The sequence below is a fragment of the Aegilops tauschii genome, chromosome 6 (assembly GCF_002575655.3).
Source record: "Aegilops tauschii subsp. strangulata cultivar AL8/78 chromosome 6, Aet v6.0, whole genome shotgun sequence".
Taxonomy (NCBI): domain Eukaryota; kingdom Viridiplantae; phylum Streptophyta; class Magnoliopsida; order Poales; family Poaceae; genus Aegilops; species Aegilops tauschii.
In genome coordinates, this window is record NC_053040.3 from 481002274 (window position 1) to 481018162 (window position 15889).

Sequence of the window (15889 nt, forward strand, 5' to 3'; positions counted from 1 at the left end):
AAATATATTTAGTACGATAAAAATATGTTTATCTGAAATTGATAATCTATTTTTTGATATTTAAAGTTTAATTTGAGTAATTAGTCTAAGACAGGGTTGATGGAAACAATGCTCCATTCAAAACCTATTATTTAATAGAAATCAAGAAATGACGGATGATTGTTTGTTCATATATAAATTGTTCTTCAGTTAAGACAAATTGACCACAAAATCTTCGAGGCAATGTGAGTAAATGAAGTAATTTGCTACAAAATGTATGATTGTTTGTTTATATATAAATTATTCTTCAGTAAGACGAATTCACTACAGAATCTCCATATATATAAATGTGTAGCATTTTGACAAAAAAATAAAGTAATTAATATTCTATGGCACAACAATGCGTGTAAAGATACTAAACATAGAAATCAATGGGGTGGCTTCCATCATCGTCATCCCATCACCTCGCGTACATGGCGCCTCATCGTCCTCCTACAGCAGCTCCTCAGCGGATGTGGGGCTTGATGCTGCTGCGGCCCGCGTGGGATGGCAACTCGTGTGCTCCAGGCGTGGCTCGCTCCCCCCGCCTCCTCCTGCTCCGGCCCTGGCTCGGCATCCCCTTCCTGCCCGGATGCATGGAAGATACTGTCGCTGCCTCACCCCGTGTCACCATGCTGTAGTTTGCCGAGATCCCTTCAGGTGCTCTTGTTGCCTCTAGCCCGACCATCGTGCTCGAGGATACACCAATGTGTGGCGTCCGCTCAGCGACTTGAAGACCATGCGGCAGCACCACTCGTGCCTCCCCTCGCTCCCCGGCCACCGGCTCGTGGTTGGCCTGCTCCTCCGCAAGCCATATGCCGCCCTCGTCGACATGGCTGCAGCTCAGCGACGCTGCTCTAGAGGTGGGAGATTCCACTGTTCTCGATGTGCTGCAGCAAGCACCGTTTTGCTCAGGTCACGCGGCGACTGTTTGGCTCGCGGGGGCACAGTCCGATGTTGCTTACAAGGCTGTGGTGGTGGTCCTCGCATCTGCTATCGGCACAAGCATCACGGATATCAAGGTCGTCTGTTAGTTTGTTGACAATGTTGTTGCCGACCATATAGTGAAGATATCTCGTGTTGCTTCCCCGCCCAAGCAAACGCCCCATCAACCGTGTTGGTGGTTGATTGTACTACGAGTGAAGCTCTCCGCATTTGCTCTCCGGCTAGGCCTGTGCTCCCCTCATCGTCTTCATCTGCATCGCACTCTCCAGGATTTGAGGCCTCTCCCATGATGAGCTCCGCTACACAGACTCCGCCCTTCATCACCGACGCTTGCCGCACACCATGCAACCCGGACTATTGCCCTGCCGCTGAGACGGTCACGGTGTCTGCCACACCGCCCCAGGCTCCTACTCCTGCACCTTCCAGCATGGACATGTTGTTGCCAATTCTAGAGCCTCAATTCCAGAGGCAGCAAGCACATCTATGCCTTTTTCGGAGGAGGCGGTTGTGAAAGCTGCTAGAGTATTCTCTAGCAGGTGTCACTGGCCAGATAGCTACGGGAGCACCTCACATTAGGTGCTCCCGCGTGACCTCGGCCGTCGATCTGAGATTGAATGGACAGCATCATGTGATGTGAACGAAAGTGTCATTTCGGGAATGTTTGGAGGGTTTTCCATAAAACATTCATACAAGACTTGTCTTTTTTGTTTCTCAATGCGTATTTTGAATTTTGATTTGAAAATTTTAGGGATTGTACATTCATGTGATGTGATGCTAGCGTCCACATTTTTTCGATTTTTTTTTTGAAACATTTAAATGTGCATTTTCAAAATTGGGAGCACCTAATGTGAGGTGCTCTGGTAGCACCAGATATTCACCCCCGGCCTATGGGCGTGTAAATCAATGACGACGGCGTTAATTTCTTCCACCAAAGATAGAGCGTTTGGAAACCCGCCTTGCCAAGAGGGAAACGGGCTCCATTCCCCCGGCAGAAAGGCACCTTCTTCAGTGTGCTTCCACGTCATCCCAATCCACAGCCCGACGTGCTCCGCCACACTCCCACCGTCGGTGACCCACGACCCACTCACCACACCACACTTATCTGCAGAGAGTGAGCCGCAGCAGCAGCGCCCGCTCACAAACACATATCCACCTCGAACCACGCCGGTGGCCACACACACACACTTGCGCCGGAGCTCAGCTCAAGTGAACGTTCCAATGGCGGCCGCGCCGACGGGGGTCGCGTGCCCGGTCTACCCGTGGCCGAGCGACGCGTAAGCACGCCACACCAGCAGCCAACGCTCACTCAACTCTTCTTCTAAGCATCTCGTAGGGGTTGATGGTTGCTGGTTGTGATGGGCTCGCAGGGCGCAGCGCGGGGCCAAGGTGTTCATGCAGAGCGACTGCGCGGCGTGCCACTCCGCGCTCCCCTACGCCGGCCTCCGCGGCGCGGCGGTGCCGGGCCAGGACGCGGTAGCCAGGACGGCAGAGATCCTCGTTGCCGCCGCGGCCACGGAGGAGGCGCTGCCGGCGACGGGGATGACGCCGCCCCAGTACACGCCGGACCTCGCCACCGTCGCCACAAGAGTAAGCACAAGATACGTCAAAAGATACACACAGGACACAGCTATTGTGTTTGACACTGTTTTTCTTCTTCTGGAAAAGATCCAGGGCGGGGTCAAAAGATACGCACAGGCACAGCTATGTGTTTGACACTGTTTTTCTTCTTCTTTCAAAGATCCAGGGCGGGCTGCGGTGCAACCTCTACTCCACTGGGACGGCGACGGCGCCGGCGCCCGTTAGGGCGATGCTCGCCGGCGGCGCCGCGGCGTGCCAGGAGCTGAAGAAGAGCCCCGTGTGGCTGCAGTTTGCCCAGGCCTTCCAGGCAGTTTGATGGGGCTATGCCAAAGCTTGCCTCATTTCTGTCCAAGATGTATGTCTGTAACATATGTATAAATCACATCACATTGCACCTTGTGCCGGATCAAGCAGTATCAAATAAAGCACTCCTGTGCAGCCGTTCCATGTCAAATGTACACATGCATTCCAGACAGGCCGTGAGCTCATGTTGTCTTGTGTTGCTCATAGGCCATAGCAGCCTATATATATTGTGACAGTAATGCCAATATTATCCATTGCCGGTTTTACAAGGAGATGCAGAGAGGTAAATACAAAGCCTCCTAACCAGTGAGCACCATCAAATCAAAGAGAGAACAGGCCAACCATGTATGTCGGCGCCACCATCGATGAAACACACATAAACTACACTGTGATCATAGTTTTGTTATGAAGAAAGAAACGTTCTGCGTACCAAATCAAAAATCTGTGTAGCAAAGTCAGCCCACAATAATTACAGTGCCTGAAAAAGATCACCCGAGACAAAAATTAGATTAGGCTATGATCCTCACTTTCTGAGCTACTCTTGTCTCCGGTCTAATCAGCTCCTTTTGTTTGCGATTCTGAGTAAATGATCTGCGTTCATTCCTTTTCTGGATGGCTCCCTTCGGCCGAATCAGTGTCTGCTGTTTGTTCTCTGTATGCTTCCTTGTGATCCACAGACTGCGTGTTCGAATGCTGGAACCTCGGTAGCGCGCCGAGCTGTTTTAGGCTCTCGCCCTGCCTCGCGATCACCATCTCCAGGTACTTGCTGTGTTCTTCTACTTGCAGCTGCATCTTTCTTTGGAGCTGTGGAGAGGGAAAAAATAGAAGAGAACCCAAGTTACTAAAATAGATGAAAGTCTGCACGCCTTCTCTTGCCAGTTCCAAGGAGAATATGCATACCTCAAGCTGTGCATGAAGTTGCTTCTGCAAGCCAATCTGAGTTCTTAGCCCTTCACTAGCCTCCATGTGTCTGCACCAAGTGTAAAGTGAATAATTAGAACTCTGGAACTCGCACACACACACACACACACACACACTCTTCACTGTGGACAGGGCATTGCGCCATTTCATGGATGGAGTACATCTGAAGCAAAAACAGGTTACTGTGGCATACATATCTTCCAGGTTGGGGCACAGGTAGTACATATATACTCCCTCTGTAAACTAATATAAGAGCGTTTAGATCACTACTTTAGTATTCTAAACGCTCTTATATTAGTTTACGGAGGGGGTACAACATAAATTTACGTCAAGACAATCTTTACAACAGTAATAAAAGCAATTTACGTCAAGACAATCTTTACAACAGTAATAAAAGCAATTTACGTCAAGGAAGTCTTTACAATAGTATAAAAGCAAGGATATAGTATCAGGTAAAGATTATCTCACTTCATGTTCTGGGAGCAAACTTCATCCATGTGGTTGCTTCTCTCTGCTGAAGTGCCTGCTAAAGTACAGAAAATAAAAGTAAGCATAAAATCCTACATTCCAACAATTTTCTTTAATTTGACTAGAGGCTGCACATAAATAACATAATGTAAAAAAGCAAAAACAATGATAATGTTAAAGTAACAAGTCTACTGAAGTATCCTAGTTCACTACAATATAATAGTCCTTGTATGTTTTGCAATGGTGACATTAAACCAGCGGTGCAACATAGAGAAACACACAAACCATCAGACGATTCAGATTGATGGCGAACTGTACGATACTTCTGCAAAAGAGTAACCCGCGGCCATCAGGAAAATACAGAAGAAATTAAAAATATATATCACTGAAAACTCAGAAGGAACAAATGTAGACCTGTAGATGGCTTTTTACATGGTATATAGTTAGCCCTTCAACCTTCATAACTTTCTGGACTGCTTTTGGAGTTGCTTCTGCAGAAAGAGGGCTTAGATACATGGAAAATGTTTAGCCAAAAACAACTACAACAAATACCAACATGACTGTACAGTCAGAAAAATGTTAATATTTCCGGTTCAAAAGCATACATTGCCCCATGCAATTTCATCAGTGAGCAAAGTACAATTAGCAGAAAATAAAGCGCAAGAAAAACTCCATTTAAAAAAGCGTAAGAAAGCATCAGTGATCATACTTTCACTTCCACCAAGCTTGTCAACGGCGTCAACAAACTTCTCATGGAGCTCAGGTGTCCAGCGCATCCTTGACTTGGTTGGAGTAGTGTCTGAACAAGGTAAATTATCACTGCAAAGTTCATCCACATTGAAAGAACTCAATCTGTTTTTCTGCCCATGAAAATATGCATAATTTGGAGGTGTTGTATTTGCATCAGCTGCCTGCAAATGAGGTGGTAACTTCATCAAGCATGTGCCAAAATTCAACAATATTATCTCTGGAGCTGCAAGAAGGTGGAGTGGAGTTCTCCCAAACAGGGCCCTAATAAGTACAATGATGAAGGGTTGGTCATCATATTGTTTTGCAGTTAGTAAAGCCAAAAGAAAAGAGAAGAAATTGAGAACCCTAGAACAATTAAGGCAAATCACAAGTGAAAATTCAGTCAAATGAGATGGATACCTTAAGCACAGATCCACCAGATCCTGAACTTCCCAGAAATTGCTCTGAACACCCAGATGAGTACCACTCTTTTTGCTTTGCAAGGTGGGTAATATGATCAATTGTAATAATGTCTTGGCTTTGTTGGCTAACAATCACGTTTCGTTGATCAGAAACATCAATGGTTGCTGGATATTCAAATACTCCTGGGAGTGGTTCTTGACCCCAGTTTATTTCTTCAGATACTTTGGGATAGACCATCCTTAAATAATCTGGATTACCCGTGTATGATGAATGTGCTGATGGCAGTGAAGTATCACAACCAGATATTGCAATAACATGAGATCCAAAAGACAGTTTCCCTTTAGGTGACCCATTGTTGATACAAAGATCTGAAGTGAAATTGGAAGCTGACATATATGGCTGACATAAGGTATTGAATGAGGTGATAGAACTACCGCACATGTCCCTTTCAATGTAAGATGTTCTATACTCTGGAAAACTAGGAACTGTGACTTCAGAGAGTACTGGTACTACATTAATATCTGATGAAAGAAACCGAGGAACTTCTCCGTTGCGAAACTGACTCATTATTGATGTATGGCCGTGCACATTACCCCTTGGAATCCACCTCAGTCCATTAAAATGGGTCTTTGATCATATCATTGGGAAGTGTAAGGGCCTATCCAATTCTAGCTTGGAAAGGAAATCTGAGAAGAAATATTTTTCCTGGTCTTGTTCAATCGTTGAGATAAATGGAGCGTCTTATTTTCCCAGGTTGCTGACCAGCGAGAATTTGTCTTCTACAAATATGCAAGCCAATAGACAATTATTACTACAAACCCCCAAATAGCAAATCAGCGAGGTTCTTAAAATTGTGAATATCAAGCAGGTTATGCATCTTAGTAAAGAAAAATCATAGTTGAACACCGAAATAATGATGTGAATTGCACGTTGGTGATTGCCAGCTATACTTCTAGAGACTGCAAGTAAACTCAAGATTGTAATCAAGAAGTAACAGGAACAAACTGCAAAGGATTGAGACACATGTGCAACATGATTTGCAGATTCGACCCCTTCTTTAACATAAAAGATAAAAGCAAAGAAGTATTTCAAGAACTGAATAGAACAAGCTCCGACTATTGCAGCAGTTTCCAGAAGGAACGTAGTTAACGAAACAGAAGAACCAATAAGTAATCTTCTTTCTTCGAAGGGAAAACAAGTAACTAATCTGAGAGAGAAATCAGACAAAAGTGTTGCAAAAAATAAGAGTAACTTGATGTGGATTCTGCGTTGTTGTTACAGATATTGAATCTATATCGATACTTACTTGTTTCTTCGGAGAATGGAATCGGAGAACAGGGATTAAACTTTTAAGCAAAGATGTGATAGGATCACTGCAGGGGCTAAGAATGGAAAGAAGTTCAATTCGCTGTGTGCATATGGGAGGGTGGGTGGGGTTATGGTTCTAGAGGGGGACCCTGAATCTGCTAAATGTATCTAAATTTCTATAACCATCAAGCTGATAGTCTACCAATATTTTAAACTGACTCCATTTCATTTTAATAATGGGGACCACATGGAGTTACTTCCTGTGTAATGATATTTTAAAACCTGCCAGCTATTGACTTATTGTACGCATCAACCACCCCGAGAAGCACCCTGAGGTAGATTGATTAGAAAAATATTAAAGCTTTACAAGGCTGAACATAGATATACATGCTGCCAAGCTGGATTGCTAGTATTGCACAGGGAACTATAGCAAACACATATGCTTAACAGCTGCTAATTTGGTCTGGTCAAAATACGGATGTTATGAATTAACCTATTACACCGATCAGTTTGGAAGCTGTATTAAAAACCTGACACAGTTACAGAAAAGGAGTTTCAGGACATGGTAGAGCTATCTTGCCCAGGCCTTGTGCTTGGTTCTAAACCATGTGTATGAAGCAATATTCCATAAAACAATAAGCTTGCAATCATGGAGTATCTTTTTGGCAACTAGGTGCTTTGGAGTTGACAAACCCAATTTGGCATGTAACAGAAGGTGTTATAAAAGCTGGCATGACAACGTCTCTTTCTAAATTACCTTATCCAAAACTATGCATCTTCTCATTTTGTATGAAAAGGAACAGCTGGAATGCAGCACTTCACAAATAATTTATTAATTATGCTTTAGAGCTCTGACCTGGTGCAGGTGGAGTCTAGAAGCACTAACAGGCAAACAAATGTGAGCTGTGTATTGGTTAGATGCAAATTGGAAAACGGTCGTCTTCGGTAACTCCATCAAAGGAAAAAAAAAACAGTCCCGCTGTTGATTAGGTCGAGCACGCTTTCCAAGATTTGCACTTTGACCAACAATTAGATCAACAATATGTGCATCATGTGATACGAAATCGATATGTCATTCGTACTTTAAAACATTTTCCTATCGTTGTGAATCTGTAAGTATGAAGACTGTACTGTACAACAAGTTTATGGCCAAAGTTCAACTTTTAAAATCCTGGACACCTTATGTAGATCAGCAGAGGGAGTACTTTTGTTGGTCTTTCTTTTTCCTAATGGGATTCGCCTGCCATGACGCTACCAGCCTATCAGGCTAGATTGAAGAGACTGGTTTGCATGAAATCCAAATAAAAAGAAAAAAATATGGCAGACATCAGTCAAACCACAATTGTCCTTGTTAGCAAAAAAAAACACAATTGTCCAACCAACACCCTAGAAGACCTATGTCTCATTGGACAGAAAAACGTGAGCAGAAGATAAGAAAAAACACGATGAAAATAAATCACCTATAGTAAACATGGGTTGGACCAGAAGATAGGTGTACTTCATCATAGATTGTCAACATGGATGGCGGAAAAGGAGGAAAAGGAACCTATTCAATCTTCATATTTGACCCGTTTATATGCAGCCACTGTCGATCATGCAGAAAGTGATTGATTTCCTGATGTTTAATGTTCATCATATCACCATCATCGCACATGCAAAATAAATGTACTGCAGCCAGCCTGGAAAATCAATTACTTGGATTGAAGTGCACTTTGCAAATCTCCTGTGTTGTCTTGAACTACCTTCACTACTGAACCATTAGATGAGGTTTTGAACATGAAAAGCATAGAGACAATGAATCCTTTCGGCAACCTCACCTGAAGTGAAGAATAAGTATTTTTAGAAAATTGTGAGTACTGGATAGTTTTAGCATTTGAAATTTGAGAAACAGAGTAGTTACAACTACAAAACTACTTACAGCTATCATGTTGCTCTATTCCATCTCTTCTGCAATTACATTTTCTGAAATTGAAGCAGTAATATTTCATGATGAGAATTGGTAGGAAAACTTGGAAATTTAATATAGCTTATAGTAACTACTTGGATATTGGTAATACCGTTCTGTGGAAACAGCTTCATCAAATTGCTTATCTATTTCTGCAAGGTATATTTCAAACAAGGTCGACCTACAGGATCCAATGCATATATTAAACTTTTAAAATGATAGCACAAATCAGCAGGGACACATTTTAGGGTAAAGAGCAAACAGCTCACCGTGGCGGGATTGCTGCAGCGGCAAGAACTGGAGGTAGAAGCCATAAAATGTGCGGTTTACTTTCTAAAGACTGCCTTGCATATTCAAGAATGTCATTTTCCTGTTGGAGTTGAAATATTTGGTTAAAGAGATCACATTATGTTATTTTTCAACCACACATCAAGATGTGGTGTTTTCATACTAGAAGGACCACACCAAGAAGGCGCAAAAACAGATAACATCATATCAAGATGGTATACTAACAGCTTTGAGAAAGTGAGAGGTTTTAGTGCAAAAGGGAAGATGATAACAACAAAGTGGCAACTGAGAAAATATCAAATTTTGTTAATATTATGTCTTCGTCACATATTTTACTTCCTGTGAAACCCCTGAAAGGCATGCTCCTTATAAATTATAACCAATAAAGGCAGGCAGCCTACTGCTCAATTTTGAGGACATTTTTGGAAATTTGGCAGCTCTCATCGATGAACGGTCGATGTCAGCTGCCAAAGCACGGTTCAGTAACTGTATTGTGGATTTTATTTCATCTAGTTATTAGTGTTCCTTTCAGATTTCAGTAAGACAGCAATGGGGACTCATAGAGGGACATTAGATAGTTGACACAATGGTGCTTAACAGTACAGGCCATTAAGGTGTAACTGTTTTGAAGTTCTTTCCAAATTTGCATAGCTACCCACTTGGTTTACAGGGGTAGGATTCCTTCTTTTAAAAATGCTTTCACCAAAACTGATGTTTGCAAGAAATTGAAACTTGGCAAAAGCAAGCTGCAAACTAGACATATGATAAAAAATACAAAGAACCTTCAAATTAAGAATCTTGTCTGGGCATTCACCCCGATAAGTTCCCTGAAGCAACTGGTGCAGATCAGCATACTGCTTGGATATAGGAAGGGAACTAAAAGTATGCGACACGAAGCTCTCTATCAATGGGTCCCATCGCCTTGAAACCAAACCCAGCAAGCATATCTCCTGTAAAGACAAAAATGCATATATTGTTGATATTCTAGCAGAGAATGAGTACATAATAGTGCAGGTGATTAAAGGATAAGCCAAGAATAGGTACCATGACTTCAACGAGGCCACTCTGACAAGAATCTACAGAAACTGTTAATGGTTCAAACACCTTCATCCACTGCTCCTTGGGAGCACTAAAGATAAAACTAGATCCAGACACAATCCGAACGGTGCGTTCATCAAGTAAGTATGACAAACACCGCCCTCTCCACTGTTTCCACCGAAGAAAATTCTCGATGGTTTGTGATTTTCTGCATCGTAAAGTTTCGTGTGAGTTCAAACTGTAGCATGCTACCATGGAAAACAAACAACAGAATACAGAAGCTGAGTGTGTTTAAGGGCTTATGTACCTAGGGATCACTGGGCTGCCTGGATCACTGAAGCTGTTCTTCTTCACGCTGTCCAGAAGTGTGCGCAGTCCTCTCTCAGCCAGAGAAATACACGATGCTGAATCCAACCGCTCCAGAAGCTGGTTAACCAGAATCCGCGAATGACCCACAACCAAGGATTCTGCATACAGTCTATCAGAACTAGTGGTGGGAACTCTGACATCGCCGCCACTCTTGGTCCGTGTCAAATCAGACAGATCCATATTCAGGATCGACTTCACATACTCTTGGCATGCATCGCGCATGCCACCAGCGCCAATGCCGTCGATGTCCATCCCCACGACCGCCTCGAGAACAGCCCGGATGTTCTCCACGCTTGTCGTTTCGGCTTTCAGAAAATGCTTTATGACCAGCTCGGTGGCCGCCGAGAGCGTCTCCGATCGCATGTCGGCAAGGCCCTGCGCGGCACGAAGCAGAACATCAGCACTCGAATAGTCATAACAAACATTTCATACACGAATCGGTCCATGGGAAGCACCTTGGGGAAACCCGGGCTTGAGGCGAGCTCCACGAGCGCCGCGTCGAACTCCCTCACAGAGTCCTCGTATTGCCCAGAGTCACGCAGGTTCCTGAAGATCTGAACACAACAATGCAGGAACAAATTGGTCATGCCATGGCACCTCACATACACCATTCAGCACACAAATCCTGCGGGTGGCTAGTACGGGATTGAACTACTTATGCGGCATAGGGAAGACGGTAACCCGAAGCGCGACACGAGCCAGCGCCATGGAAGAGGCGAAACCGAAACCTAGCGCGGTGGAGCGAGCGGGGGAGGGAGGAGGAGATCGCGGGGCGTGGTACTACCTCCTCGAAGAAGAGCGCCCAGCGGAGGGCCTTCTGGACGTCGCCGGGGCGCCAGGCGGCGGCGGCGCCGGAGGAGGTGCGGCCGCCGGCGAGGACGAGGATGTCGACGAAGCCCGGCACCAGGGCGAGCACCTCCTCCATGGCCGCCATTTCCTCCTCGGTCAGACCCCCTCCTCGCAATTCCGGCTTCCTCAGGGACGGATCGGCAAGAAAGCACCCCCAAACCCAAAGCCCTAATTTCTTCCGCGCCCTCTTTTCATCAACCACCCCGTACTATCCTACATTTACGTGTCATAGCTTACAAAGCCCCTGGCCGAGGACGCGGGTGCTGTTGGAAAAGTGCGCCAGGGGTGTGGGTGAATAACGGCCGCGAAGCCCTAGGCCCGGCCGCTATATAAGCGAGACGATCGCCTCCCACCCTCCCCCTCCGCCGCCGCCGCCGGGTACCACCCCCTCTTCCAAGATGTCGAAGCGAGGTACGGCCAAAAACCATTTCTTCCCAGCATGATCTTCCTTGGCCTCCTCGTGGTAGTCTCGTAGCGTGTCCTGGTTGGATCGCGCGGCGTTGTGTGCCTCGATTTGGAGGCCGAACGCGTGTTTTCTTGCTACTGGTAGTCGCGATTTGTGGCTGTTCTGTGTGAATTTGGTGGTGGTTTAGGTTTCGACGGTGGTTGGATGTGGTGTTGGTGATGCTTTACGGATGGAGTTCTATCGGGCTGTAGTGATTTTGCAAGTTTGTCGTGGCTTTGCCAGTATTTAGATCCAGTTTCGGGCCTTCGAAGGCCATGGAAATGAGCGTGTATCTGTAAAATATGTGCTCCCATCTTTGTTAGATGCCTCGCTGAGTCGAAAATTGCTCGCACGCATGGTAAATAAGTGTCTTTCGTTTTGAGTTTTCGTCTGTTAAAGGTTCTTTTCAGTGCAAAGAGGTGTTGTGCTTGGTGATTGCGTTCAGTAGTATTTCTTTCAGGCCTGTAGAGTTATTGTGTCAGATCTTCTGATCTTGAATGAAGCATCCAGTCTGTTGCATCTCTTGGGTCAAAGTGTTTCTCAAATGCTTGTATTTGTATTGCCTCTGTGAATAGATATAATCCTTACTTACTAAGCTCTGAAGGGACTTTCATGAATCACGAAATCATAGCACTGTTGTGTGGCTATCATGCATCTCGAGAATGTTGGTCTAGTGTACTGTAGATATATGTGATCCTTTTGTCTAACTATCATCTTGTGGATGCTTGTTCTGGAACTGCAGGGCGCGGAGGATCCGCTGGAAACAAGTTCCGGATGTCGCTGGGTCTGCCGGTGGCAGCCACTGTCAACTGCGCTGACAACACTGGTGCCAAGAACCTGTACATCATCTCCGTCAAGGGAATCAAGGGGCGCCTGAACAGGCTTCCTTCCGCCTGTGTTGGTGACATGGTTATGGCCACTGTCAAGAAGGGAAAGCCTGACCTGAGGAAGAAGGTCATGCCGGCTGTCATCGTCAGGCAGCGCAAGCCATGGCGCCGAAAGGACGGTGTCTTCATGTACTTTGAAGGTATTGCTAAGTTCTTATGATCACTGATTCAATCTGCACTAGTGTACTGTAGTAATTTAATCTGCCCAGTGAGTTTGATGTCTATTAAGCTGTTACTTGCCACTGTTCAATATTTTGAAACCACTTGATGAACAATGTTGTATTGAATATCTGCAAAATTACACCTGCATGTTCTTTCTAGAGAATTTAAGTTCTAGTTTGAAAGAAAATTTAATTCATCATGCACCCATTCTTTGGGATTGCTTCATTATTATCACATGAAACATGATCGCCTTTTCACTGTGGTCATTTGCCAGGACATCGTAGTGCAATCTTCTATTGCATTATGTGAGAATTGTTTAGTCTTAGCATTGTCCAAAGCTTTCTGTGTCTGCATTCTGATCTGTCAATCCGTTTTTTTGTGCCAAGTGTTGTTGGATAGTAGTGGCTGATTTTGTCAAAATTCAAATCTAATGTTTGGTGTATGTCTACTTGCAGACAATGCTGGAGTCATTGTGAACCCAAAGGGAGAGATGAAAGGTATCAATCATATCACTTGGCAGATATCATACTTTTCTGCATGTTGCATCAAATCTTTATAACAGGCAGTTGAAAGTAACAAGCATTGAACCTGTAGTATACAAGCTATCTGTATTTCAAAGATGATCTAACTACAGCAGATCAATACAAGCTATCAATACTCTTTTTTTCATATCATAGCTGGTGGAACAGCCTGATTGATTGATACATTCTTCTACCACGCAGGTTCTGCCATCACTGGACCGATCGGGAAGGAGTGTGCCGACCTGTGGCCCAGGATTGCCAGCGCAGCGAACGCCATCGTCTGATCTGATCGCCGGAGCAGCTAGATGATCAAAGCTTTGATAGCATGTCCCTTTTTTCTTCTAGTTTATTACTTGTGGCCCTTGAGGATGAGTTTCCTGGATTATGTAATGCTGCTGGATTATGGTCTGTTAGCTTTAAGATTTTGCACTGTGGTTTGGCTACTGAGATTTGGTGAGTCTGAACCTGAAAAAGCTTTTGATCGGATTTATCTCTGTTGTGGCAAGTATTCACCTGAGATGTCTGGCTTGGATGTTAATTAGTCTGTTGCTCTTGTGATGAACAGGTGTATGTTTGCTATTTTTTTCTAAGCATTGCTGAGAGGTCAAACTGAGCTGCAAATATGCAGATGCCATGAACAAAAAAACCTACAGGAGAATGTTTGGTCCTTCTGCTGTGGCTTCAATAATTTGATGTTTTTTTGTTATATTACCGTGGCTTGATGAAACAAGTTCGTTGGTGAATGTAGCAAGGTGTGCCTTCTTATCAACTGTTCAAAATGCAGAAGCTAAAATTTTTGGAAAATGGTGCTTTGCTTTTCTAGGCCAAGTTGTGAGCCCAAGAACATGAAGCACAAAAAAAATCATGGACCGATTCGTGCTCTGTATCCCAAAAAATCTGTGAGATACATGAAGCACAAACAGCAACTATGAGAGTATTAAGAGAGATTAGCAGCCAATTTTAACTGCAAATTTATCTTCAAAGGACGAAGGGCAAATAAAGAAGCTGATAGTTTAGCGAGTCGGCACGTCCTGAAACCGGGTACATCTGAAATCACTTCTGAAAAATGTATTCTAAACGCGTTTTGAAATGTCAAAAAATAAAACAAAATTCCGGGCATACATGTTTGCAAAAATATGTCTGCGGCACAAAGTTCTATGGAAAATTTCTTTTTATTTTTTCACCATAAAAAAGATAAATTTTATTTCTAAATAGTGTTTCACGACACAATGTTTTGTCTTTCTTGCACAGGCCACAAAAAAGTTGTTTTTCCGTGAAACTTTCTGCACACACACATAGAATATGGAGATGTCCGCGTGCACCTTTCCCTAGAATTTTTTTGCATTTTGAATGTGTTTTTCAAAGTGGGTTCACATGTACTCTAGATCATCCATGCACTTCCCATAGTTTAGCTAAGTTTTTGAATTCTCTGGATGAGGCACGCCATGTTTGGTTTCAACCCTACGATCCTTCTTGTATTGCACTTCATGTGGCATTTGATCAATAAAACTTAGTTTTCCCCCTAAAAGAACAAAAAGGCTAAGAGCTACTCCAACCGTTTCGGTATCCTCTCGGCTAACAGCAACTCCAACAGCTTTCGTATCACTAAAGAAAAACGCTCGACTAAGAGCAACTATCCTACAAAAACTTAGCTCCTGTGTCTGAAAAAAAAACACTATCAACTTCAGCTCAGAGCAACTCGAACAGCTCATGTATCCCAAAAAAACAACTCTTGTATCAAAAAGAAAAACATTCCCTGTATTGAAAAATAAACGCTCTCAGAGTAAGAGCAACTCCAACAACTATCGTATCTGAAAACAGTCGTTTAGGGGAAGCTAGGGTAAAAAAAGCTTTCCAACAACTCCCGTGAACCCGGAATAATTTTATGGGATCCCGTGAACTATCCTCAAACTCGACGCGTGTTTATGGGAAGATGATCTTTCGCTAAACTTTTGGAGTGCCAAAACTTCAGCTCCTCGCCTGCACCAAAGCCGTGCCGCCACACCGCCACTACGAGGCCGCCTCGTCGGTGTCGCGCGTCACCTCCTCCCTGCCGGGCGTCGTCTCCTCCCCGCTCTGGCGTCCTCCCTTTGCCTGCTCCTAACCCGACGCGGCTAAGGCATTCGGAGATATTCTTGACCCAATTTTTCTATGTTTCGAAAAAATTGCATGACAATGTCTTTGCTCATTTTTTGTCCGTATTCATTGTAGATGAATGATGCAGTACAATCTTTTTTGGAGGACTCATCCTCCGACGAGGATGAAGAAATCAAACTTGCGATGGCTTTGTATGCAGACACGGTGGCAAACAAGAAGCCGAAGTGAGTGGGTTCAGTGCCTTGTCAGCTTGTGCTTCTTCGAAACAAGCAAGCCGGTCATGACAAGCTACTAGATAACTACTTTGGTCAGAATCCGATATATGATTTAAAGACTTTTAGAAGAATATTCCGAATGTTAATGGGTTTGTTCTTGTGCATTTCTTGTGTTATCGAAGATCACTGTATGTTCTTTCAGCAAAGAAGAAATGCAGCTGGTCAACAAGGTCACAGTAGTTTGAAAAGAAATGGTTGTGTGAATGCTTGCATATGGTTGTCAAGCTGATATATTGATGATTGGGGTGGAATGACAGAGAGTACTTGCATTGATAGTTTGATTTTTTTTGTAAAGTCCATCATTGATATTCGGAGAAGGA

At 44.1% G+C, this 15889-nt stretch overlaps 3 protein-coding genes across 11 annotated transcripts; 2 read left to right on the top strand and 1 right to left on the bottom strand.

The window, feature by feature from the left end:
- The first annotated feature begins 1991 nt into the window (after positions 1-1991).
- Positions 1992-2995, top strand: LOC109779046 (uncharacterized). Its single transcript, XM_020337633.3, has 3 exons — positions 1992-2237; positions 2331-2550; positions 2702-2995. Exons 1-3 carry the CDS (start codon positions 2182-2184, stop codon positions 2855-2857), a joined length of 432 nt encoding a protein of 143 aa, XP_020193222.1. The 5' UTR covers positions 1992-2181; the 3' UTR covers positions 2858-2995.
- Positions 2996-3031: 36 nt separating this feature from the next.
- Positions 3032-11331, bottom strand: LOC109779044 (protein PHOSPHATE STARVATION RESPONSE 2). Of its 9 annotated transcripts, none has more exons than XM_020337626.4 (11): positions 11118-11331; positions 10789-10887; positions 10272-10708; positions 9971-10172; positions 9709-9876; positions 8908-9008; positions 8751-8819; positions 8612-8655; positions 8389-8510; positions 8240-8308; positions 5383-6164 (listed from the first exon to the last, which is right to left on the bottom strand). In XM_020337626.4, exons 1-9 carry the CDS (start codon positions 11265-11267, stop codon positions 8452-8454), a joined length of 1329 nt encoding a protein of 442 aa, XP_020193215.1. In that variant the 5' UTR covers positions 11268-11331; the 3' UTR covers positions 5383-6164; positions 8240-8308; positions 8389-8451. The 9 variants fall into 9 exon arrangements, with proteins under 9 accessions (XP_020193221.1, XP_020193217.1, XP_020193219.1 ...); XM_073502614.1 differs by having other exon boundaries at positions 5980-6164; positions 8154-8308; XM_020337624.4 differs by having other exon boundaries at positions 8240-8510.
- Positions 11332-11421: 90 nt separating this feature from the next.
- LOC109779043 (large ribosomal subunit protein uL14) lies at positions 11422-13687 on the top strand. The gene is made up of 4 exons (XM_020337622.4): positions 11422-11593; positions 12370-12654; positions 13132-13173; positions 13399-13687. Exons 1-4 carry the CDS (start codon positions 11581-11583, stop codon positions 13479-13481), a joined length of 423 nt encoding a protein of 140 aa, XP_020193211.1. The 5' UTR covers positions 11422-11580; the 3' UTR covers positions 13482-13687.
- The last annotated feature ends 2202 nt before the right edge of the window (positions 13688-15889 follow it).

What these genes read in the sequence shown, in the direction of transcription:
- LOC109779046 (XM_020337633.3), top strand. Translation starts at nt 2,182, where the DNA reads ATGGCGGCCGCGCCGACGGGGGTCGCGTGCCCGGTCTACCCGTGGCCG. An exon ending in TACCCGTGGCCGAGCGACGC is followed by an intron (nt 2,238 to 2,330) that starts GTAAGCACGCCA and finishes ATGGGCTCGCAG; the next exon opens with GGCGCAGCGCGGGGCCAAGG. An exon ending in TCGCCACCGTCGCCACAAGA is followed by an intron (nt 2,551 to 2,701) that starts GTAAGCACAAGA and finishes CTTCTTTCAAAG; the next exon opens with ATCCAGGGCGGGCTGCGGTG.
- LOC109779044 (XM_020337626.4), bottom strand. Translation starts at nt 11,267, where the DNA reads ATGGCGGCCATGGAGGAGGTGCTCGCCCTGGTGCCGGGCTTCGTCGAC. An exon ending in GGCAGCCCAGTGATCCCTAG is followed by an intron (nt 10,173 to 10,271) that starts GTACATAAGCCC and finishes TTTACGATGCAG; the next exon opens with AAAATCACAAACCATCGAGA. An exon ending in AATAGAGCAACATGATAGCT is followed by an intron (nt 8,511 to 8,611) that starts GTAAGTAGTTTT and finishes TCTTCACTTCAG; the next exon opens with GTGAGGTTGCCGAAAGGATT.
- LOC109779043 (XM_020337622.4), top strand. An exon ending in TGTCTTCATGTACTTTGAAG is followed by an intron (nt 12,655 to 13,131) that starts GTATTGCTAAGT and finishes GTCTACTTGCAG; the next exon opens with ACAATGCTGGAGTCATTGTG. An exon ending in CCCAAAGGGAGAGATGAAAG is followed by an intron (nt 13,174 to 13,398) that starts GTATCAATCATA and finishes TCTACCACGCAG; the next exon opens with GTTCTGCCATCACTGGACCG.